General features: G+C 40.6%; 1 protein-coding gene across 2 annotated transcripts; it reads left to right on the forward strand.

Annotated features, from left to right (window-relative positions):
* Window positions 1-14,222: 14,222 nt before the first annotated feature.
* On the forward strand, window positions 14,223-26,234 carry GJB3 (gap junction protein beta 3). 2 transcript variants are annotated; one of them, XM_073571969.1, is made up of 3 exons: window positions 14,223-14,334; window positions 17,202-17,290; window positions 23,214-26,234. In XM_073571969.1, the coding sequence occupies exon 3, from the start codon at window positions 23,228-23,230 to the stop codon at window positions 24,032-24,034; it is 807 nt and encodes a 268-aa protein (XP_073428070.1). In that variant the 5' UTR covers window positions 14,223-14,334; window positions 17,202-17,290; window positions 23,214-23,227; the 3' UTR covers window positions 24,035-26,234. The 2 variants fall into 2 exon arrangements, with proteins under 2 accessions (XP_073428070.1, XP_073428062.1); XM_073571961.1 differs by lacking the exon at window positions 17,202-17,290.
* The last annotated feature ends 426 nt before the right edge of the window (window positions 26,235-26,660 follow it).

Here is a 26,660-nt window from a genome sequence, read left to right on the forward strand (position 1 = left end):
TAATTTACAAAAAAACCTGCATGGTCTCCCCCCTATTTTTGATAGCCAACCAAGCAAAACTGACAGCTGGGGCTGCAACCCTCAGCTGTCAGCGTTAGCAAAGTTGCTTATCAAGAATAGAGGGGTCCCTACGCTGTTTTTTTATTTAAATAAATAATTTTGAAAAATGATGTGGGGTCCTCCCCATTTTTGACAACCAGACTTGCTAACGCATACAGCTGGGGCTGCAACCCTCAGCTGTCAGCGTTAGCAAAGTTGCTTATCAAGAATAGAGGGGTCCCTACGCTGTTTTTTTATTTAAATAAATAATTTTGAAAAATGATGTGGGGTCCTCCCCATTTTTGACAACCAGACTTGCTAAAGCATACAGCTGGGGGCTGGTATTCTCAGGCTGGTAAGGGGCCATGGATATTGACACCCAAGCATAAAAATAGGAGCCCGCAGCTGCCCCGAAAAGGCACATCTATTTGATGCGCTAATTCTGGTGCTTTGTCTGGCTCTTCCCACTTGCCCTGTAGCAATGGCAAGTGGGGTTATAGTTGGGGGGTTGATGTCACCTTTGTATTGTCAGGTGACATCAAGCCCAGAGGTTAGCAATGGAGAGGTGTATAATGATATACAGTATACCATTGTCCATTGCATTGAGTATTCTCATTTTTTTTATATTCACAGTGCCTTTTCTTTATTACATAGAGTCTCGCTTGTTAGATGTAAAATGACTCTTGATGGGGCAGCATCTAACCAGAAAACCAGTCCATCAGCTGCCTCCATCAGAAAATATGCTTAGTAATATGCACATGTTGGATTCCCTCTGTTTAGTGCGGACTCCAGCACTGAGCACACACCTTTCCAGGTACGTAACAGCCGTAGCTGACATGTGCCCGCAACAGGCGTGGGTAGAATCGCGATCCACCCACGGTTGTTAACTAGTTAAATGCCGCTGTCAATGTCTGGCATTTAACTAGCGCATACAGGAAGCACATCATTGGCTCCGCTCATTGGTGACCTCGTCACATCATCGCGTGTCACCGATGGATCGGCATGACATTCCAACATCTGCAGCAGACCTCTGTGGTTGTCATCGCCAGATTGCTATGAGCCCCGCCCTCTGGTCACCACTTCATTGCATAAAATGCAATAACAGATGATCAAAACATTATATCTACACCAAAATGCTATCAATGAAAACATCAGCTTGGAGTGCAAAAAATAAGCCCCTACTCAGCCCCAAATCACGAAATATGGAGACGCTATAGGTCTCAGAAAATGATGACTTTTTTTAACAAATTTTGGATTTTTTTTCACTACTTAATTAAAAAGAACCTATACATGTTTTCTGTCTGTGAACTCATAATGACCTGGAGAATCATAATGGCAGGTCAGTTTTAGCATTTAGTAAGCATGGTAAAAAATAAAAACAACTCTGGAATTGCACTTTTTTGCAATTTCACTGCACCTAGAAATTTTTCACCCGTTTTCCAGTACACGATATGTTAAAAGTCCAATGGTGTCATTCAAAAGCACAACTTGTCCCGAAAAAAACAAGCCCTGACATAGCCATACTGACCCAAAAATAAAAAAGTTATGGCTCTGGGAAGAAGGGGAGCAATAAACAAAACCGCAAAAACGTAAAATGGCCCGAGAGTTAAGGGGTTAAAATAACAAAATGAAAATAATTCTAAACAAATTTGGTGTTGCCACATCCATAAAAGGGCGGCTTCTCAAAATATAAAATTATTTAAAACATATAATGGATGCTGAAAAAAAGGTCAAAACAGCAAATGTTTTTTCAGTCATTGTAATTCCCCAAAAAAGTGATCAATATGTTGTATGTCTTCCAAAATGGTATAAGTGAAAACTATAGCTTGGCATGCCAAAAACAAGCCCTCATACAGTTCTATTGACTGAAAAATAAAAAGTTGCAGGTTTCAGAAAATGGCAACCAAAAAAAAAAATGTTTTCACTAATAAAATATACTGACCTGGAGAATCATGTTGCTACATTATTTTTACAGCATAATAATTCACTGCATGATAGGGTAAAACTAATGGCGTTGTTCAAAAAACAACTTGTCCTGCAAAAAATAAGCTCTCATTCAGCTATATGGACAGAAGAATAAAACAGTTATGGTTCTTGGAAGAAGGGAGGAAAAAAGCAAAAGTGCAAACATGAAAAATTGGCCAGTCTTGAAAGGGCAAATCAACTATTTATTTTTTTAATTATTAAAACCAGATAGTAAAACATAGCCTCTTTCTAAACTGGTTTTTTTTTTCGGATTTTATGGTACATTTTTTTACTTTTCATTCTTTACATAATTATTGGAACAGTCATCTTATCTAAGATGTTAATAGCATTTAGAGCTATGCTTTAAAGGAGTTGTCCGGGAAAATTTTAATTTCACATTCCAATTAGATCTGATGATGTATTGCTGAAATCACCTGATGGCTGCAGCCAATCACAGACTGTAGCAGTCCTGCTGCTGTTGGAGCAGTGATGCCTCCTTTCTTGTGTAAACACAGACCTTGGAGAGACCGGGTAGTCAAATAACCATAAGAATGTGATTGGCACCTGTAAAGATGTGGACTGTCCTTGAAGACAACAAATGCACTATGTGAATACCTATGTTCATTTTTATATTTAACATGTCTACTGTAATGTATTATAATGTAATATGGCGATGTACAGTATATAAAGTGTTAGTGCATAATATGAGTATAGCATAAGGATAAGCTTAGGATAGCGTAAGGTGTAGAATAAGGATAATATGATTAGCATGTAAGATAGGAAATGGTTAATAATAGGATTTTCCCAGAGGGTGGGCACTACTGTTGATAAAATGTGGGGCACTTCCTGGTTAGAGGGAGTTCAGTGTCAGCTAGCGAAGTAGTTAGTGGAGTTCAAGTTCAGGTGCGGCGGGCTGCTAGGGGCAGCATGGGCCAGATGTTCAAAGCAGTGGGAGGGCAAATGAAGTTCCTTGATGGATATTTTAACAGCATCCAGAGCCTAGGGATAAGGCCAGTTACCAAGGAGTGAGTCAGTGATAAGCGGTCATAGAGGAGCGCTTAGGAAGCCACCCAGGGGCAGACAAAAATGTCAGGTCTCCACCGCAGCTCCAGCCGAAAACCTCCAATGGAGGATAGGAGCAATGAGAAAATGGAAACGGTCTTAGGAGCGCAGGAAAGAGACTCAGACAAGAGATGGGGCTAAACCACAACGCGTTTCGACGGAGGATCCGGGTGGCAGAAGAGAAGAGGAGTTGTACTAAAGAGGAAAAAGTGTGAATTGTTCTGCCCTATCTCACCTGTGCCCACCTGATGAACTTGGGCTGTTTAGTAAAAGTTTGACTGTTGCAAAGAACCTGGTGTCCCATGCATTTGTGCAGCAGCTCCTGAGGACGGAAGCTGGTTGCAAAAAAGGCCTATGGCCTACAAGTGAGTGTGATGCACCCCACACACTACAGCATATTGGAACTGGGACAACACTTGCCTGTAAAGTGCCAGAGTGCAACCGGTCAGCAGCTCAGTCGCGCAGTCGGACACATTATACATTTAGCCTACTTGCTGACTAGACACACGCTGCCTCGCTCAATTCACTTGTATTGAGTGAGGCCAAGCACATCTAGTCAGCATATGACCACATTTATGCAATCACAATCGCATGCTTGTGTTCAAGTGACTGCCCGGTCTCAGCGGTGACACCCGAAAATCCTGACAATCCAATGGGGCTCAGGGCAGTAGGCGAGTGCGAGGTACTCATCCTCCGTACCCTGACCCATTACAGAAAAATGGGTGTATGTGTGTGGACATGTTTCCATAATTAACACTTCCCAGCTCTGGTTTGGCACACATTGCAAGCTTCGGTTCCCATCAACCTCATGCTAAGGAGACCACACCAGTGCATAAAAACAAAATCCTTTTTTAATAAAAGCTTGTTTTGCACACATTGAACAGCAGGAATTCAGATGTCAGTTCCTTGGTTAAAATACAGCGGCACGTTTCCAAGAACATTTTCAGCGGCACATTATATACAGTGCCTTGTGAAAGTATTCGGCCCCCTGGAACTTTTAAACCTTTTCCCACATTTCATGCTTCAAGCATTAAGATGCCAAATGTACATTTTTGGTGAAGAATGAACAACAAGTGGGACACAATTGTGAAGTTGAACAAAATTTATTGGTTATTTTAAAGTTTTGAGGAAATTCAAAAACTGAAAAGTGGGGCGTGCAATATTATTCGGCCCCTTTACTTTCAGCGCTGCAAACTCACTCCAGAGGTTATTGTGGATCTCTGAATGACCCAATGTTGTCCTAAATGATTAATGATGATAAAAAGGTTGAAAAGTTCCAGGGGCCGAATACTTTTGCAAGGCACTGTACATTGCAGAACAAGTCAGGGACCTTCTTCTTTTATAGTATAGCGCCACTTTAAGCTGTGCTTGTCCCAGTGACCACTATCCTTCAGCCCCCAGGTTACAACACCTGTCCGACACTTGTCCATTCCCTGGAGACCCTTAGGAACCCTAATAAATTTCCAGGCTGTAGGTTCCAACCACCCCCTCCACGACTTTTCTAACTGATTTCTACTGTCTTCACCACACTATTTTCTGAGGGTTTCCTACCTTCTTTCTAAGTTCCTGTTCCTTTTTCTAACTTTTTCTAAACCTGCATCTAACCCAGAGATTCCCAACTTTTCTCCCCTCTATGGGCCAGCCTTTCAGCTAACCCTGTCATACACAACTAACCTGATCTGCAGCTGTCATGATCCATTTTTAGATGTGTAGCAGTTCTGGTTCCACTATGATTTAAATGTAGCTTTTTTTTCCTTTCAGGCCACCAGGGGTTAATTTCCCTTTCTGAAATTACAAAGTTGCTAGGTCAGCTGATGTGGGTGGTGACTACTCCCATCATCCTTTAAATAGTCACCTGATGCATCAGCTGACTGTCGGTGATAGAGCAATCTACATTGATCAAACCTGGAGTAAGGAGCGCTCTGGTTTCATTGGTGAATCTGCTGGTTACGTGGAGTTTGTGGTCCTGGTGCCTTTCTTCTGCTGTGTGGTGCTTTGCAGCAGAGAAATTTGTTAAGCTAAGTTTTGCGTTTTTACCTTGTCTGTCTCGTGCTTGTCACTGTCCCCTGTGTTGCATCATCTGCAGTAGTGAGGCTAGTGCCCTTGCCGACCAGTGCACTAGCCACGGTAGTGTGAGGTGACAGTGAGGCATGAGGTTTGTGCAGGCGGCAGGGGGAAGGACCCGCTTAGGGCATTAGGGGAGTGCAGGTTGGAGCTCAGGAAGTGTCCATCCCTCATTCCCTATCAGTAGGGCCTTCCTCTCCCCTTTTTCATACCATTTTGTGTGTGTGTTGTGCTGTCCACTGGACCGACCCCTGTTTGGGTCATGACATATTGTGGCAGCAGCCTTCAAGAGGATAACAGTAAAACTGTCATGATCCAGGCAGGGGTTTTGTCTTGTCTCTCTTTTCCCAGTCTGGTCATATCAGGGGTTAATTTTCCCTACCTCGTTCCTGTGTCCAGTGTGCTATATCTCTGTTCTGCAACCTGTGTGCAGTGCCAGTTATATTGCTTACCTTCAGCGTGTCCAGCTGGCTCTGATGAGTTCCAGATCTTTCCTGCTCTGTTCATCTGACTCTACCCGTCTCTGTTGACCTTTAGACCATTTCAGACTACCCGCTTGTCCTTTCCCCCTTTGCATCTGATATTCTGTTGTTGACCTTTGGACCGTGTTCAGACTACCCGCTTGTCTTTGCCCCTTTGCATCTGATATTCTGTTTCTGACCTTTGGACCGTGTTCAGACTACCCGTTTGTTATTGCCCCTTTGCTTATCCGCTTTTTCTCTGGCATTATGACTCTGGCATGAGACCTGACTTGCGACTTTGGATTTCTCCTTGGTACTGCGCTACTATCTGGTATCGACTCAACTCACTGACTATTCCGCTGCCACCTAGTGGTTGCTTCGCTGAATTACTGCTGGTCTGCTTCATTGCAGAATTTTCAGTTCATTCTCCTCTCTACTGCCATCTAGTGGAGTTTGTGTTACTCGCAATAGACCACAGTATTACTGCTTGATAAAAACACAACACATATATATATAACATCAGGAGCTGTCAATGAGGTGGAACACCATCCTTCCCACCCTCACAACTGTCAAGACGGGAGGCCAAATGACTGCAAGCATGCAATTTGTATCCTTTAGGCGACATTCTGTTTGCACGCAGTGATGATTCAGAAGTTGCAGTCACACATAGTGACTGCAGACTTTCACCACAACACCGGACAACCCCTTTTAGCTTACTTTGCGGTCTGGAAAAACCCCAGAGCATAAAATGGCACATTCCGTTCATATCAAATAAATTCACAGGGGTTCCGAAGCCATAGATCACCCTGCATCTCAGCCATTTGCTTGACAATATCAATGTATTTTGACTCTCTGCTTAATGAAATAAGAGGTTGTCCTTACCACTGCTCTCCAAAGACCCTGTTCAGGAATAGTCTGCTTCTGCGCAGACTCCCTGTGCTCTCCTGTCATGATCCAAGGTGGATCTGACAAGTAAATGGACAAAGTGAACTTTTTTTTTCCTTTGGCTTGATGCCAAAGTGGGTTGATTGCCCCCGGTGGCCATTAGAATTATTACAAGTGGTGTCATTTGTTCTAAGTTACCCCGGTGGTGGTGAGTGGTATTACACTTTAGTTTTAATGTGCACGTATTACAAATCAGGTGTGAGGCTCTATAAAAGAGTTTCAGGTGTGTTTGATGATTGTTGGTGATATTGATAGTTCGTCATTTGGGAAGCAAGCCTGGATGATGAAGGAGCTGAATGAGAGTCCTGGGCAGCCCAGCCAGAGGGGTTGAGTCAGCTATGGAGTCTGCAAGGAGTGCTGGCATGGATGGGTGGAGTTCAACGTTGGTGTCTGCAAGAAGGGCTGGCATGGCGTGGTGGAGTCGCAGTTTATGGTGTCAGCAGGAAGTGCTTGCATGGCTTGGTGGAGTGGCGACTATGGTGAGAGTTGCACTCAGCATGCTGGACTTGGTTGCTGAAAGCTGGACTCAAGCATGCTTGACTTATTGGCAGAAAAGTTGGACTCGAGCATGCTGGACTTTTTGGCAGAAGCTGGACTCATCTTTGGGACTCTGTTTACTGGGCAGCTGCAACTGGTGGTGGACTCTGCTCCAAGGCTGCACTAGGGTGATGGATCTGGTTATGATGATGGATCCGGTTGGAGGAGAAGATGCACACAGGTGGTGGGCTCTGTTGCTGGGAGCATACGCAACAGAGCAAAGCTAAGTGGTGTTCCCCCTGTATTGTCATTTTCCCTTATGTGTGTTTAGTGCAGTGGTGGGATTAGTTTCCGCACCGACCAATTCTCTAGTGAGGGTTTAGGTGCAGGGCGAGTCAGGGTGTGAGGTACGCGTGCGTCGCCCGGTGCGGAACCGGCATAGGGAACGTTAGGAGTGCAGGGAAACTGGCTCAGGGGAGTACAGGAGGTCTCCACATCCCTATTCCCTATCGCAGGGCCCACCATTGTTATTGTTACCCAGGTTTCCCCTTTATTATTTAAATTCGCCTTACTGGAGGCGGGGTTTCCAGACTACTGTATATATAACGTGTATTACCTAAATTCGCCAGTTGGAGGTGGTGTATCCAGCTGCACGTTTTATTATTTAAATTCGCCCTACTGGAGGCGGTGTATCCAGGGTCACGCGTGTCATTGGTTCGCCTTGCGGCACTCGCTGCGTCCAGATACACGTGACCGTGACATCTCCCCTTTGCAAAGCATAGACAGTACGCCGAGGATGTTCAGGGAAGCTGTCCTTTCATGCAAATTTCAACATTTCAATTTTCCTGATAATTGAAATGCTATAGCCCAGAGAAGTGACAGCAAGGATACTGACATTAACCTCTTAACTGCCATATATCACAAGAGATGTGCATACTAACCCACTTTTTGCAGACCATTGTTCCTTTTCTACCCTAGATCCTAGTGATATTACCACAAACACAGCTGTTTATGGGAAATAATTTGGTGCAATACAGCAATATTTATTTGCTGTTACTTGGGATCAACAGGTAAAAAGGTAATAGAGGCTAAGAGTCTCTTAAAAATGTCAATATGCCTCAATATTACATTTAAAATAGTGTTCTCTCTGTAGAATATTAAAAGTGTAATGCAAGTGATATTGTATTACTTCACTCCAGTAGTTCACTCTTTGTGAATGCAGACTGACAAATCATGACAGTGTGCACACGGTCAGAATTCCCCTATGCGACAGCAAAATGCGATTTCAACACAATTTGAGTTCATGTTACCACTTGGTCGTATTTAAAACAGAGGGAAATCCATACTTTGCGCTCATTTTATGTCACGTCTAGTGTTGAGCATTCCGATACCGCAAGTATCGGGTATCGGCCGATACTTGCTGTATCGGAATTCCGATACCGACTTCCGATATTTTTTCAATATCGGAATTCGGCATCGGAATCGGAAGTTTAAAGTTGACTGACAGACTGACGTCATCATGATGCGCGGTGTGTGCGCATCATGATGCGCCGTCATTTCGGGCCTTCCGGGGGTCTCTGCCGGCCTGCCGGGGGGCTGTGCCGGCCTGCCGGGGGGCTGTGTGGACTGCCCGGGGTCTGTACCGGTCTGCCGGGGGGCTGTGCCGGCCTGCCGGTGGTCTGTGCACCCTGTGGGGGTCTGTACCGGCCTGCCGGGGGGCTGTGCCGGCCTGCCGGTGGTCTGTGCACCCTGTGGGGGTCTGTACCGGCCTGCCGGGGGGCTGTGCCGGCCTGCCGGTGGTCTGTGCACCCTGTGGGGGTCTGTACCGGCCTGCCGGGGGGCTGTGCCGGCCTGCCGGGGGGCTGTGCTGATGTCCGGGGGTCTGTGCAAGCATCGTCCGATGGGACTACAAGTCCCATCGGGCGATGCCTGCTACCATGACAGTGATTGACACATTAGCCAATGATGGGACAGTAGTAGTCCCATCATCCGGCTAATGTGTTAAATGTTAAAAAAAAAAAAAAAAAATACTACATACATACTACATGCATGCTACATACATACTACATGCTACATACATACTACATATATACTACATACATACTACATACATGCTACATACATACTACATGCATGCTACATACATACTACATGCTACATACATACTACATGCATGCTACATACATACTACATGCTACATACATACTACATATATACTACATACATACTACATATATACTACATACATACTACATACATGCTACATACATACTGCATGCTACATACATACTACATACATACTACATACATACTACATGCATGCTACATACATACTACATGCATGCTACATGCATGCTACATACATACTACATGCTACATACATACCACATACATACTACATACATACTACATACTACATATATACTACATGCATGCTACATACATACTACATGCATGCTACATACTACATACATGCTACATACTACATACATACTACATACATACTACATGCATGCTACATACATACTACATATATACTACATGCTACATACATACCACATATATACTACATACATACAATACATTCATACAATACATACATAGACATACAGTACATATAACATAGAGTAACATACTTACCAATACTTGTCACATTGTTCCCCGAAGCCATTGTCTTTTCCGGAATAAATATTAACATAACAAACCACAAAAATACTCACCCACGATCCGAAGCAGTCCACGAGTGTGTCCCACGACGATCTTGGGTAGAGAACGGCAGCATCAGATGATGCTGCCGTTCTCTACGGGCTGCAGGAATCCAATGATGGAAGGTAGGTATCCTTCCGCACTGTATTCCTCCGCCACTTAAAAAAAAAAAAGTCCCTAGTCTCACTTTATGCCATTGCTGCGTGGGAAATTCCCACACAGCAATGGCATAAAGTGAGACTAGGGACTTTTTTTTTTTTAAGTGGCGGAGGAATACAGTGCGGAAGGATACCTACCTTCCGTCATTGGATTCCTGCAGCCCGTAGAGAACGGCAGCAACAGCTGATGCTGCAGTTCTCTACCCAAGATCGTCGTGGGACACACTCGTGGACTGCTTCGGATCGTGGGTGAGTATTTTTGTGGTTTGTTATGTTAATATTTATTCCGGAAAAGACAATGGCTTCGGGGAACAATGTGACAAGTATTGGTAAGTATGTTACTCTATGTTATATGTACTGTATGTCTATGTATGTATTGTATGAATGTATTGTATGTATGTAGTATATATGTGGTATGTATGTAGCATGTAGTATGTATGTAGTATGTATGTAGCATGCATGTAGCATGTAGTATGTATGTAGCATGCATGTAGTATACTGTATATGTAGTATGTATGTAGTATGTATGTAGTATGTATGTAGCATGCAGTATGTATGTAGCATGCATGTAGTATATATGTAGTATGTATGTGGTATGTATGTAGCATGTAGTATGTATGTAGCATGCATGTAGCATGCAGTATGTATGTAGCATGCATGTAGTATATATGTAGTATGTATGTGGTATGTATGTAGCATGCAGTATGTATGTAGCATGCATGTAGTATATATGTAGTATATATGTAGTATGTATGTAGCATGTAGTATGTAGCATGCATGTAGTATATATGTAGTATGTATGTAGCATGTAGTATGTATGTAGCATGCATGTAGTATATATGTAGTATGTATGTAGCATGTAGTATGTATGTAGAATGCATGTAGTATGTATGTAGCATGCATGTAGTATGTATATGGTATGTATGTAGCATGTAGTATGTATGTAGCATGCATGTAGTATATATGTGTTATGTATGTGGTATGTATGTAGCATGCATGTAGCATGCATGTAGTATGTATGTAGTATGTATGTAGTATATATGTAGTATGTATGTAGCATGTAGTATGTATGTAGCATGCATGTAGTATATATGTAGTATGTATGTAGCATGTAGTATGTATGTAGCATGCATGTAGTATATATGTAGTATGTAGCATGTAGTATGTATGTAGCATGCATGTAGTATATATGTAGTATGTAGCATGTAGTATGTATGTAGCATGCATGTAGTATATATGTGTTATGTATGTAGCATGTAGCATGCATGTAGCATGCATGTAGTATGTATGTAGTATATATGTGGTATGTATGTAGCATGCAGTATGTATGTAGCATGCATGTAGTATATATGTAGTATGTATGTTGCATGTAGTATTTATGTAGTATGAATGTAGCATGTATGTAGTATGTAGTATGAATGTAGCATGTATGTAGTATGCATGTAGTATGTATGTAGCATGTAATTTTTTTTTTTTTTTTTTACATTTAACACATTAGCCGGATGATGGGACTACTACTGTCCCATCATTGGCTAATGTGTCAATCACTGTCATGGTAGCAGGCATCGCCCGATGGGACTTGTAGTCCCATCGGACGATGCCTGCACAGACCCCCGGAGCCTGCACAGACCACCGGCAGGCCGGCACAGCCCCCCGGCAGGCCGGCACAGCCCCCCGGAGCCTGCACAGCCCCCCGGCAGGCCGGCACAGCCCCCCGGCAGGCCGGCACAGCCCCCCGGAGCCTGCACAGACCACCGGCAGGCCGGCACAGACCACCGGAGCCTGCACAGACCCCCTGGCAGGCCGGCACAGCCCCCCGAAAGGCCCGTACAGACCCCAGAGAGGCTGTACAAGGGCAGGAAAGGGTTTTTCTTATTCCGATACCGGAAGTCCCATAGACTTGAATGGGACTTCCGGTATCGGAATCGGCGATACCGATACTTTTTTTAAAGATCGGCCGATACCATCCGATACGATACTTTGAAGTATCGGACGGTATCGCTCAACTCTAGTCACGTCACAAATCTGCATTCACATCAATTGACTGCAGAAATTTCTCTTGAGGCTGAAAACCCCCTCTATGTGAATTTCATAGAAACTATATGGTACCACAGGTAATAGACAATGCTTTTCTAGGTACAACATTTAGAGTAGTAAAAACCTTTTATCAGGTTGCGATAGAACAATTCAAGCCTCATGAAGGGTTTTTGCAATTAGAACATTGTACCCAGTAAATCTCCAACCGTTTTTACCTCGAGAGATCGCTCACACCACCACATTAATCGGCCGAGTGCTATCCGATTATTTAATTGGATAGCACTCTAATTAAAGATTTGTAATGGGGCAGTGCTGATTAACATTTTCTTTGCTCATACCAATACGGCATGAGAAAAAATTGCAGCATGCTGCCATTTGATGCGGAAATCAGACGAGACTAGCCCATTCAAGTCAATGATTGAGTGAAAATCATCAGACTGCACTAGGGATGAAATCCAAATGCAGTCCGATTTCCGCAAACTCACAGAATGGAGAAGGTAGAGACATTTTGTTCTTCATCTTCTCACAGTGTGCTCCAATTCTCTCATCTGAGAGAATCAATCACACTATGCTAAAGGCCCCATCACACTAAGCGAGATCGCTAGCGATATCGCTTAAGCGCCACCGATTTTGTGACACAGCAGCGATATTGCTAGCGATATCGCTATGTGTGACACTTACCTCCGACCGGCTCCCCCCGCTGGCCATCGCTGATCGCGCGAGAACGTCCAGGGCCATTTCTCGTCAGCCGCTTCCTGCTGGGCTTCCTGCTGGCGCTGACGAGCGATGTGTGGATGCAGGCGGGAGGACGTCTTCATCACCGCGTCTGACAGGTAAGTAACGACCGCCGACCGCTGCTGCATCGCTGGTGAGATCTACCTGTTTGGCAGCTCACTAGCGACCATTTAGCGATGCACCAGCAATCCTGACCGGGTCGTATCGTTGTCGGGATCGCTGGTGCATCGCTAAATGTGACGGTACCCTAACACTCGGATCAAACTCTGACCAGTTTGATTAGAGTGTCATTTGCATAAACAACCTGATAAGAAAATGATAAGAAAATCTGTGGTTGTGTGACCCTGGCCTGAAAGCCACAATCAGTTCAGTGGTTGTGAGCCACGTCCACCCTCCCTACCATAGGCCCCCCTATTACCATATAATGACAAAGTTCTGCCAGAGAAAGCACCTTGTGGCACCCCGCCTCCTCCCTGATAGTTAGCATACTTACATTCAGGGGCTCCCACTTTACTCCCATTTATAATTCTCACATGAGCACTTCCACCTCTCTAAACTAACACCAGTTTACCAATTCATCCCCTCACCACACCTGCCAGTATATGCCCATTCAGATGTACTCCTTGATGTAGTCTTACACATAAGGCTTGAGTAACACTGCCATATTTCTCATGCGAGAATCGAATCGTAAAACTGGCACTGGCTGTCAGCTCTCCTGACCTGAGCTTGACAGCTGCATAGTAAGCCATCACGCTGTCATGCTCAGGTTAGGAGAGGTTCCGGCCAGTCCGTGCAGTGCGATGCGATTATCGCACGAGAAATATGGCAGTGTGACTCCAGCCTAAAAGTCACTATCTGGTGGCTTGCTCTTCATAGCCATTTGCTGGACCTTGTGCTAATGCACCAAGTTGGTAGACAACCGAGTGCCACACTTCGTGGGTCCACTAGCCACATGTTGCTCCCGAGCCACAGATTGGGGACCCCTGAACTAGTCTAATATCTATTACCAGTGGTACAATCAATATTCATTCTACGTAATTCACCTTATAAAGTCTATGTAAGCATATCAACTACTGGATTATTGTTCTTTTCCTTTTTCAGGATTGATACCTTGATGTGTCACGATCATCTTCTTTAAAATGTCCAACTGACCATGCAATGGTTGGGGTAGTGCTGCCTAACTTCATGTTCATTTTGTGCATTTTGGGGTTCTGCAGCAATTTCAGCACCCAAAGCCTAACTGAATGTATAATGTGAGCTATAAAAATGGAAGAATCATTGTCAAACTTTCCTTTACCTTTGTGAAATTTCTCTGTCAAATTGTGAGCATGTGAAGTGTTCTACATATACCTGACTTAACTTCATATTAAGAACAAGTTATAAAGCAACTTCATTGGGAACACAGTTACTAATTTATCCATTACTTAATTTATTTTCTTTGCTGCGTGGCTACAGGGAAATATATCTATGAATTACTTCTTGGAGATTACGCAAATAGTAGATTTTCTACTTTCCCTCTGGACCAATCATCTGCTTTAGGTCTCTGCTTCTTAACACGATGTAACCTGTTCAGGTATTTCCTTGGCCACACCTAGGAAAGATCTGAAGAAGCCACAGCACTGTGACTGTGTATTACTACTAGGCTCAAGCCTATTGGGACCCTTCTCTTAACCTCTGCCTTACAGGTACGACTCCAGCCATTAACATTTATATTATGGGATTGTGAATCTTAGAGAGTATGTAACCTTAACTTTTGAGAGTTTTCTGACTTTTTCACGTGCTACATTTACCTCCTTTCTCAAGTTGTTTCTTATCGATGTATATGTGCCACTGTGTCTGTATTGTAAAGTTTGTCTGGACTAGCTGATATATGGCATTACTCACCAAAGACCTCTCTCTTCACTTTTATGCAAGTTAAATGTTTTTTTTTTATATTTTTTCAAGCTTGATGTACTGTATGTAGGATTCAGAATGCAAAAAAACTTTGAAAACCAGGGAAGTAAACAGAGCCGTAGATAAAGAAACTTTATATTGCACAGTAAAAGGAATTTGACCTGAGTTTGAACATCGCTGATTATTCACAAACAACCCCAAAAGTATGCAATTGTGAACAGCAGTATTAGATAGGGATTTAAAGAATCATTAACTCCACACGACTACTGTAACTTCTATACCAACTCACATTCATTTTATAAAGTGAAGTTTTAAAAAGCATCATCATCTGAAGGAAACTGTGCAGAAGATATCATTTGGCTCCAATCTTATGTTCTTTCTTCAACTTACACAGAACCATTTTAGGTAGAGGGATACACATGGATGACAGGAGTGCTGTGTTCAGCTTTGTGTTTTGCTCTAAATATCCTTAGTATTTTTTTCTGTTGTAAAAGTGTGATCTCTGATACATGATATAACGCTCAATATAGTTATATTATAAAATGCACTTTATTCAACTATTAGATTACCTATTAAGAGTGTGTTTCCAAATAACAGATAAATCTGATCTGTGATTTCTTTGGACGATTTCCAGCCTTCTATGGTTTTGCACTGCCACAGATTTGCCCCATCTGGGTCATTTACTGAAATATAAGGTTCCTGATGCTTATTTTTGAGTCAGATTTGTTTTTGGGAGGACACCAAAAATTTTCGCCCAAATTTTCGAATGCATGAGAAGTGTGTGGTGGAAACCCAAGCTACATAAAAAGTGTACAATTAATGGTCGGATTGCATAGGGTTTTTAGTACAGCAGTTGATTTCAAATCCATCCCAAGTGAACATAGCCTTAAGTTGTAAAGTTATAGCCCACTGAGAAAAGTAATTTCATAGAGCAAAAATTCCAAAGACCACTAAGTAGATGTTCAGCTTCACCTCAGAGCCATCACGCCTTTAGCAATGACAGCATGTACAATTTCTATAGAGCACAGAAAAGAGCATGTTCGGCCCACAGGAGGAGAAAGGAGCCAGTCCCCTCTCCACATGACATCACAAAAGTCCTTGCTAATTGTTTCCACTTGAATACTGTCAATATTAGACCACAACTTTTGAGCTGGACTAAAAACTGCCCAGCTTAATATGTCTTTCTCGAATATAAATATATTACAATATGTCTTTTCTTTTATATCATTTTAACATGACTAGTTGTCTGGGGTAATTTGATATTGCTTAAAATCAGCTTTCTCCTGTGTGGAGGTCTAGCTACCTATATAATCAATGTAATTGCAAACTTAATGATGACAATGAATTTTAGCAACTTCTGCTTATCTTGCGTGTATATTTCATGGCAGGTCTCCTAGTCATTTCCTAAATTCAGGTTTATTTATTGATCAAGGGGCTGATATCTTAGCATCAACCTCCTTGGGGGGAGTAAGTCAACGGAACAGGGGACAGTGGGTGAGTAGGATGGAGGAGGCTGTTAGGGGCCACCATGACAAATGTGATAATAGCATGTACTGGAGTAAATTTATGCCCCTAAATATGTAAGTCAGCAACAAAAGTAGAGCAGGATTTACTTACAAGTATGTAGATGTCAAACAGGAAAAAAAAGACAGCAAAGTTAAAAAATTACGCTAACCATGTATCAGGAGAAGTGTTCGGATAGATGTGTGCTAAAGACCTCTAAGTCTGCTATGCAAGATATTTAAGAATTTATTTTTTATCTATGCTAAATTCTGTGATGGCAGTAGACTATGCTCAGGCCTCATGTAATGCTCCTTGAGACAAAAAAAAATCTAGTTCCCTTCTAATAAGCTAACAGCTGCCTCTCTAATGCCACCTATTGGAGTCAATGTTAATTCTGAAACAAGACTTGCCACGTGATTCTGTATATGTAACAAGGTCAGAGCTCCCGCCAACATCCCTTAGAGTCTGTAGATCGAGGTCTTCTTCTTGGAAGGAGGCTCTTTTTCATAACCTATGGTTTTTTAAAAGAGAATTGCTCTTTTCATCAGTTTCTTACAGAAAAAATACTATTGATGTCCTTGTTTGACAATGGAGACATTAAAAGGTACAGTAGAGCCTATACAATTCTCTGAACGGGCCATTATTTGGCCAGGTGCATGGTGCCTAAAGGCCTTTTTACATTTATCCTTTTCTCCCCAATAAATGTTCTACAGAAAGTGAATGTGAGACCCTAACTATAAATACATAGCTATAGAATGTCTATTTAAAAGACATTTATAAAGCTTCTTAGTTCTTTGCTGCAAAGTTCTATCATGGCCAGTAACTACTCAGACTAAATACAAACACTAGGATCTCCTCAAAGAGCAATCTTGTATTGTGTCTGTAATTTAGGGCGTGAGAAATAAATGTATGGAAGAAAGGGTGTTGCCCATACAAGATTGCATCCATTTCAAGCTTAGTGATCGGTTAACCTTGTCCTATTTCACTTAGTATATTATTTATCATCACTCATTATCTAAAGTAGTATTGCTGATGTGATCACAACATGACAAGAATAAGTTACACACCTCAGGAAACTGAGTATTATGGTTACAAAGTTCGACTCTAAAACTTTTTTTTCACTTTTCTCTTGATTTCTCCCTTTGTCTGTGTAAAGAATACTTTTTGCAGAAACCTGCCCAGCAAGTTTGGTGAATGAAACTATACACCCAGATGCTTGTCTCCAGTGCATATTTTTGCCTCTCAGTAAGCAAACATTTAACATCTCCACTCCTCGCCAAATATAATGTGCACCTGAATAAAGGTGCAGCAATGTAACCTTTTGTGTCATCAAGATGAAATGCACAGAACTCAACAGGTTACAACCTGGCAGCACTGCTGGATGGCTAAGGGTGCTTGCACATTGCATTCAGGCACCCGTTCAGTGGCCCTGCTGGGGCTTACGTCTGAACCCCCCGCAAAATGGGATTTGGGCATACGCGTCAACGTGGGGCCATTGACTATAACGGTGCTGGCAGAGCGAACGTGAGCTCTGTCGTGCATCATTTTTAAACGTATACACCTACTGGACGTGGACACTCACTACACTACAGTAGGCGTACACTCCCAAAAGTGATGCACATCAGAGCGCAAGATCGATCTGCCGCCACCATTATAGTCTATGGCTCCGTCGACACATATGTCCAAATCCTGTTTTGCGTAATCCCGTTTTAATCAGATGATAGCAACCCGTGGTTTTGACCGATAGCAGTGGTACCCTTGTTGGTCTGTAGAAATGTGCAAATGTCCAATTTATTCCTCAGGCCATTAGAATGATAAAAAACAGTAGCATGCACAATTTGTCTCCAAGAATTGAAGGGCACTCATCCAGTCATGTCTATGAGTCCATAAAAAAATAACACTGCACTAGGATGATATCTGAGTGCGGTCTGATTTTCACGAACTGACATAATGGAGAAGGTGGAGAAACTTTTTTTCCCTCTACACCTCCAAGAAAATTGGATCCCACTCTGATCAGAGTTTAATTCGCATAATTGGACCGATTTTCTCAGATGGAGAGAAAATGGTTGCCTGTCACTAGCCTAAAAGTGTGCAAACTGAGATCCCTTTACATTAGTTAATAATTAGACCATATAGTTAGTACAAGCAATACAGAGTCGGTCAATCTAATGTTACTGCTGTGTGTGGCTAAAAAGACAGATTCAATGTGCTTGCTTGGCCATATGTCTCCTGTAACGGTAGGTGCACATGGTAGTAAAATTAGATTCCTCCATGCTGGCCACCTCTGCATATACAATCTCTGTATTTTTACTATGCCAGAAGAAAGCCAGCTGTTATGGATGGTTACGCTATTACAGCTGAGCGCAGCTCCATAACAGGAGAAGAAAAAGATTGCACATGCTCAACCACCTACGGTACATACAAAGAGCGACAAGATAGGCAATATCACTAACTCTTATGGCACCATACTTATAATAAAATATAAATAAGCCTGTAAAAAAGCCTTAAAGTAGCATTGATTTACTTGGTCTTATTCAGATATCCATTTTTTTGAACTTGTATAGTGTGATTGTAAGATTTTCATCACTGATTGGTTTGCATGTCAGTTTTTACAATCAATGTTTCATCAGTCTTTCTTGTAAAAAAAAAATACATTGAAAATTTGACAGCTTTAGGATGTAAATAAGCTATGATCATTGTGCTGTCCCAGATGTTCACGGACCCATAGACTAGCATTGGTGAGTTTGATCTGTGACTCCGAACAATAACTTATTTTTTGAGGATATACTTGGTTCCCCAAAACACAAGTACATGTGAACAGCCCATAGACTTTAAGATCTGTGTCTACTATCCATGAAAACCACAAATAGTTCACATATGCACAAAACAGATGACTGAATGAGGCCTAAGGTTTTGAAATCACAATTGGCCAATACTTTGGTCATTTACATAAGGAAATGTTCCATGAATACAGTATATGTCTAATAAGTGTAAAGTAGTGTGCCCACAATGTCTTTTTCAGGAAAATCCCGCTTGGATCCCGCCTGAGAAAGCGCTATAAAACTTGCCAAAAAGTATGTCAAAACAACTTGCTGTTCATATGTTCAGTCTTTAACCGCCTCAGTCTTCAATAGTCATGTAGTGTCTAAAAGAAGCCAACTAGCCATTTTTCAGGTGGCTTCTGTTAAGCTGCTCACTAGTTTGTATATACCGCTAACAGAAAAAAGACGCAAAGGCAAGTTATTTTACTATACCCCATTGTGACTTCAATTTTTTATTATTCTACGAGAATCCGCAAGAAAAAAAATTGTGGCATGCATGGCAATGTAGAGATATTTTCTAGAAATACAATTTTTCTGAAGCTTTGTTAGTTACAATTTGTGCTTACAAGTCTATAATTTGGGTCTGTGCTGACAACTCATACAAGGACAAACCAAGGATTTGTATTTCCATGTACCGTATATTTCATTATTTTAGATAGACTGCAACCTTTTTCCACGTTCAGTGCAATTAACCTTTACAATTAACACAGGTTTCACACATCCATAAAACTTGGAGTGTGTTTGGATTGCAAGACCTGGCTAGAAAACTGGGTCTCCTGACCTGAACTATCTGCCTTATAGGCAGTACAGTAATTATGAAAGGGAATGTCCATCACCCAAGAATCACTGAAACCATTTCCATTGCCTGGGAACAGTAGTTGGCTGCAGAATATATTTATTTTTCTCATATGACCTGCTAGTACTAGAAAAATACCATAGACACAGCACTTTCAAAAGCAAATACGGCTATCAGAGTTATTAGTGATATTAAAGTGGCCTATTTATTTTATGTGTTTATTTGAAATGGGTGTGATGTTCCTTTCTATATGTATAGAAATGGCGATAAGAGACTATTGACTTGATTGTGGCTAAAGTAATTGTAACTCATTTCGTGATATGCAGTGTAATTATCAATATGGGCCTTTTATTATATTTACAATGAAAATCCCAATACCAAATAAGTCTTAAAAGTGCATAATATGATAGCTGACCCCTGAGAAAGTCACATTTGTAACGACAAGCGTGGGGCTACCTTATGCTCCCTTATTCTCCTTTGACGTCACTCCTTGGCTCTTTTGTATTGTTCACATTGGTAAACGTTGTTCTTAATATATTTATTGATATTTTATTTATTACTCTGGTTGATTTATTACCTTGGACCTTCATATATTGCACAGATTTTCTTTGTACATGGCACTTGCCACCATATGTGATATGTTACATTTTCTGTGCTAGCAGGTTTGCCATCTTATATGATGAGATACGGGGCATTTTTGACCCCAACACTTATCATTGTGTTTTGGCAGGTCTTGCATTTAGTTTTGTGCTATTATGCACTTTTTAATTTTTTTTTTTTAATTTGTTGCAAGGATAATTTGTACTGATTCACCTAATAAACTATGTCAATTGTTATTCAGAGTGCATGACCCTTTTTATTTAGCTGCCTTTTTCTTTATTTTTGTGTGCTTCTATACAGATACAATAAGTGAGATCATATAAAAACATAGTAGTGATGTAAGGACTGTACAGAACTATTTGTTTCCTGCTTTTTCATGTTTCCCTTCCTCTTTCATAGTCCCAAATATCTGGCTTTCGTACTTACTAAGAATTTGCTATGAGAGTGAGGCCTCACCCCAGCACATGGCCTCATTTCGTAAAGTTGGAGTCCATGTGCACAATTAGTTTAGCACGTGCCAAAATTACCATTAAGCAATGCAGAATCCTATATGCCAGTGTTTCTGGGTTACTAAAACATAATACAGTTAGGTATCAGACATGTGTTAGAAGTCAGTGGGTCCACTGGTAGACTCAGACAGAAGATAGCGGTAGTAGATACGTTAACAACTACGTACTATAATCAGAACCATATTGATAGGGCGGCAATTATGTAGCATGCAGATCAAGAAGTGTTTAGCGCTAACAACATAAAATTTAAAACACTTTATTTCAACACATTTTAAGAGTTCACAAAAGACAGACAATAATAATAAAATAATGTCTAATATGCATTGTTTGCTGGATCTGTGTTCCAATACAGGGGCATTTTTTCCCCTAGTGAAATGGAATCCGTCTATATCTGCACTGCAGTTTAACTCATGTGTGTAAATATCGTATTTGCTGGACCCATTTTTTTTAGGCACCAGGGATTCTCCGGTCATTTTACTTTTGTGCCTATTTTTTTTTCAGAAATGTACTTCTATTATAAGGACTACAAATCTGTACCCCCACATATCCATATGGGTGTCTATGCATATTTTGTTTCCATGCAGACATGGGGATACATTCTTGTGTGCAATGCAGCTCATTTATCAAGCTCTCGACACTTTTCGGTCCTGTACAATATGGCTATATGTTCTCCTACAGTAATTAGGAGACTTGTCCAACTATAGATAAGGCATATATTTACCACTACATTGATGTTTATTGATGTAGCTGTTCTTCCCGTTTTATGTTCTATGATTTGAGGCACCTTATTGTCTGCCTCTTGTGAACTCTTAACAGTTAATTTTATGTCATTAGTGCTAAACACTTCTTGAACTCCATGCTGCATAATTGCCGCCCGATCAATATGGTTCTATATTATGTGGAGTGTTGCCCACTCCTTGCGTGAGGAAAATTGGCCTGGGTAGTATGTTTACTATGTACTATATTTCTAGTAGGGTAATGCTGGTTTTTGAGTTACCAATTATCTATTGTCATGGTATATTATTATTGCTGTGGTTGTTAGAACTAAAAATAGACTAAATTAGTTATCACGAGGCAATGGAAAAAGCCAGACCAACCACATATATAATAGGTACTCCAAGTAATGAATGCTACATGCATTTATGAAAAAATGTAGCCTCACGAAACCGTAAGCTCCCCAAAAACTGGAAAACCTGGCCCAAAAGTCCATTTTTCTCCAAAATTAATGTTAAGATAGTTATCTTTATATATACAGTATATTCTAGTTTTGTCTTCCATTCTCTTTCCTCTTTCTACACACAGGAGAAAAAAAATAGATTTAGCATTACACAAGAACAATACTCAATATCTACAGGGTGGGCCATTTATATGGATACACCTGGGTGGACTATTTATATGAATATACCTAAATAAAATGGGAATGGTTGGGGATATCAACTTCCTGTTTGTGGCACATTAGTATATGGGAGGGGGAAAACTTTTCAAGATGGGTGGTGACCATGGCGGCCATTTTGAAATTGGCCATTTTGGATTTCAACTTTATAAATGGACCACCCAGGTTTATCCATACAAATGGCCCACCCTGTAGATTACAGAAACTGTGAATACTGATGTTTTTGGTAACTAAAAATACCACTTATGTATGATTGTGAAATTACAGTGCCCCCACAAATGTAACACTGCTGTGTAATTTTTTTTCTTTTTTTCAATGATGGAAAACCTATGAAAATCTTGAAATAAAAGGGGAAAAGCAAAAAAATGGGAGTAGAATAGACAGTCGAATGCAAGTAGCTATGTCATCTGTCACATACGATGACTGGCTAGGCTTGTCATAGTTGCGTCAGGTAAAACTGAATGTCATGGCACGTGCTGTATTCCATATGTTTTACGCAATTTGAGGAATTCAATGCAAAGTACCAGTTTCGTCAAGGTTCCGATACTTTTGAGGAATAGTAATTACTGTTAACGTGAGCACGGTGCCAGAATTACAGTTTACAGCCTTTGTGATTTTCAACATAGCACTGAAAACTATTATCGCGTCTGCCATCAGATTTAATTAGCATATGAACATGTTCTACTCATATCTAGATATTATAATGATCTGATGACTATGTTTAGAGCTAAACAGCTAATGCAACAGGAATAGAAACCATCTCAGGAATGCTAAGAAAGTATAATCAGGTTAGAATAGCATGTGACTAGAGGAAAACATAAGGCATCAACTACACTTTCTGTATATACATATATGACTGAGTTCACATTTACAGTTGTATCTTTTTCATGGACACAACTAACACATTTGAGGACACTGGACAGAAAAGTGAGCCTAGTTGGATCATCAATTTCATACATATACTGTATAAAAGTTGTTTTTATTTTATAGTAAAAAAATTTTTTTACCTATTCTAACTTAATTCAATCATTTCCTTCTGTCTCTTTAGGCAGCTAGTTCAACATGGACTGGAAGACATTCCAAGGTCTCCTAAGTGGTGTGAATAAGTATTCTACAGCATTTGGAAGAATCTGGCTATCAGTCGTATTTGTATTCCGAGTTCTCGTCTATGTGGTCGCAGCAGAGAAAGTATGGGGAGATGAACAAAAAGATTTTGATTGTAACACTCGACAACCTGGTTGCACCAACGTTTGCTATGACCACTACTTCCCTATCTCTCATATCCGGCTTTGGGCTCTACAGCTCATATTTGTGACTTGCCCTTCACTTTTGGTCATTATGCATGTGGCTTACAGAGAAGATCGAGAAAAAAAGAACAGACTTAAAAATGGAAATAACTGTCATAAATTGTATGAAAACACAGGCAAGAAGCATGGTGGTCTGTGGTGGACCTACCTTCTTAGTCTTTTCTTCAAAACAGGTATAGAAATCACATTCCTGTACATTCTTCATAAAATGTGGGATAGCTTTGACATGCCAAGACTTGTCAAATGTACTAATGTGGATCCCTGCCCTAACATTGTGGATTGCTACATTGCTCGACCAACTGAGAAGAAGGTTTTTACTTACTTTATGGTAGCAGCCTCAGCTATTTGCATTATCCTAAGTATTTGTGAGGTATTCTACCTCATTACTAAAAGAGTTATCAGTTGCATGAACAAATATAAGAAGACCAACAAACACTCTGTGACCTACAGCAGAGCATCAACATGTCAGTGCCATATTCATTTGGAAGTTTCCGAGAAGAAACCACTTAACAAAACTGTGGAGTCTCTACGAGCTTCTGCACCAAATCTAACTTCTATGTAAAATTTCCATCAGTTTTCAAAATATATTAACCAGCAATCAACCCAAGTGACACAAGTTTCAGAATTTGAATGTTCTACTCTTTAGTAGTAGCTCAATCTAAAATGTATCTGGACGTGACCCTGGGAGTCTTATTAAACCTATTACTTTCAGAAATGCCAAAAAAATACAAATATGGATTAGATAACATTTTCCAAGGGATGGAACATTCCGCAATGGAAATACCATGGAACATTATTAACAATTTAGGCGAAAATTCAACCAAGACTGTAGAAGGACAATATAAAAGAAACACAATACTGTCTCCTCCTGGAGTAACTGAAACATTGAACATTTTGAACGCTATTGGTTAAAATTAAACCAAGACAGAAGAAGAATTTCTCTGTTTTATGGAAATTCTACACAATGCATTTCATTTGGTTGGATCTATGTATTTTTTAGTACTTTTTCTCCTTTTGAAGACCACTAGTAGGGGTGGGGAGTGATATAAGCCAGGAAATACTCCCTAGGAAAAAGTATGCCAATTACCTTTCATGCAGAAGAAAGAGAGCCACATGTTTAACATCACCTGTTACAGGTAGCTACAGTGTCTCACCTTTTAATAATAGGCCTCTCTTGTTTGAGAAAAAGCGCTGGTTTGGCTCATAACTTAAAATCCTCATAAACATTAAAGCTGCGCATTGAGGCCTTTTCCCTTGACAGATGATGAGGTTGAGAAGAATCAGTCTGATCTAATTTAATTGCCCACTCTTTTTTGTTCTCCAGGAGAATAAGCTGCTATAGAGCCAAATGGTCATGAATATTGGTGAATCAGGAAAGATAGTTATTGGCTAAACGCTTTCAAAGATGTACCTTTAGTTGTGCGCCAGTGATCATTAAAGGGTCAGACATTGAACTATAGGGTAGATACATGCAGTATGTGGCATGACAGAGACAGTTTTCTTTCTTCTGGAGGAGTACTAATTTGCACATCATAGTTATGGGTGATAATTGATGCTATTCAACAAGTACAGTTAATAGACATCTTCAAATGAAAGTATTATGCTTACTGTCGCAGTATATATGCTGACATAGACTGGACTGATGTAAATGAACTACTTATGATTTTGGGAGTTAAGCAACAAAAAGCACATCCTACTATTATGATACTACGTTAATTGGACCCTATGTTGTTAAACAAGTCTGATGTTGGTGATATCTCTTCACATACAATTTCTCTAAGTGGTCAGGATGGTCTTACAGAGAAATAGAAGATCCTCCAGTGAGCTTAAATTCTGTCAAAACAGGGTTCATTCTCAGTAGGAGATGTTAAGATCGGAGAGGACATACCGATGACCTGCCACTGGGGATTGTTTTGTTTCTGCTTAAACTTGCATAAAGTATGAATGAAATTGTGTCTATAATGTATAATGTTTTATATCCTACAGCTACTAGGCTAGGCATTATGTTTCAAAATATATTGTAGATCTATGTTTGATAGCTGGTATAACAATGGACAAGTGTGGTATAATAATCAGGAAAGGTAATAACTTTTTCCTTCCTTTGTTGAACTTGTTACAAAGTAGCCACATTTATGCAAGAATTGTTAGATACATTTAAAAAAAATTATTAACAGCTATTATTAAAATGTATACCCAGAGCTGGATTTTGGGCAGAAGGGGGCTTCACCGCATACTTTCCTTAGACACTTCCTAGATACTTTCAGCAGCCAGACATGGGAATTTCACCACCATAGTGCTAATTAAATATTATGCAGCCTGCTTATCCAATGTGCAGTGCCCAAGTGTAAAAGACACACAAGTGGCCCAGGAGCAGGATCTACTCCCATGTTACAAAATAGGCTTTCACTTCAAAGGCCCTGCTAGGGAAGAGTTCTTCACCTAAAACTGAAGATTAATTTGAAGTGACTGATACTGAATGGCACAGATAAGATAAAAGGGATCTCTCCACCAAATTCTATTTTTTGGAGACCTCCACCAACCTTCATCTGGTCCTGAGTAGACCACAACAGTTGTAAAATAATGATGGATAAATAAAAGCTACACACTAATGTTAAAGACATGAAGCACTAGGAGATAGATGAGTGACACTGCAGAAGAACAGTTGTTCTGTTATACTAAGTTCCAAGACCATTCTTTTTATTCCATTTGTATTTATTATTTATAAAACTTTGTATATTTTATTAAAAGTGCATTTTTTTAAATACGTGACAATTGTTTTTAATGTCAAGTTTTAGATTTGTATGAGAATGAGGAAGTTATCAATATATTGAACAAAATGTCAATGGAACAGGGACATCATATTAAATACAAGCTGGAAATTGTAGTATCTCTATTGCACCTTTCATAGTCTGAGTTTTAGGTTTAAATAAGTCTAAAAAGTATCATTCTAACACATATGTCACAGTTCCACCCCTCAGTGTGTCTGGGATGCAATTACTGACAGCTCAGCCGTTACTCCAAGATTTCTACCAAACATACATTCAGCTACTATGTGGTTTGTCTATCTGTCTAGTGACTTGTGGCAAAATTACCACACACTATACGGGTCTTTTTGATAAAAGTGGCAAAATACACATAATTTATCAAAGCCCAGCTTTAATTACTGTTTGGATAAATGGGACCCAGTA

This window comes from Dendrobates tinctorius, unplaced genomic scaffold (assembly GCF_039654945.1).
Source record: "Dendrobates tinctorius isolate UK_male_01 unplaced genomic scaffold, ASM3965494v1 ptg000007l, whole genome shotgun sequence".
In the NCBI taxonomy this organism is placed as follows: domain Eukaryota; kingdom Metazoa; phylum Chordata; class Amphibia; order Anura; family Dendrobatidae; genus Dendrobates; species Dendrobates tinctorius.

Excerpts from the sequence above, each read along its gene's own strand:
- GJB3 (XM_073571969.1), top strand. The coding sequence starts at position 23,228 with ATGGACTGGAAGACATTCCAAGGTCTCCTAAGTGGTGTGAATAAGTAT.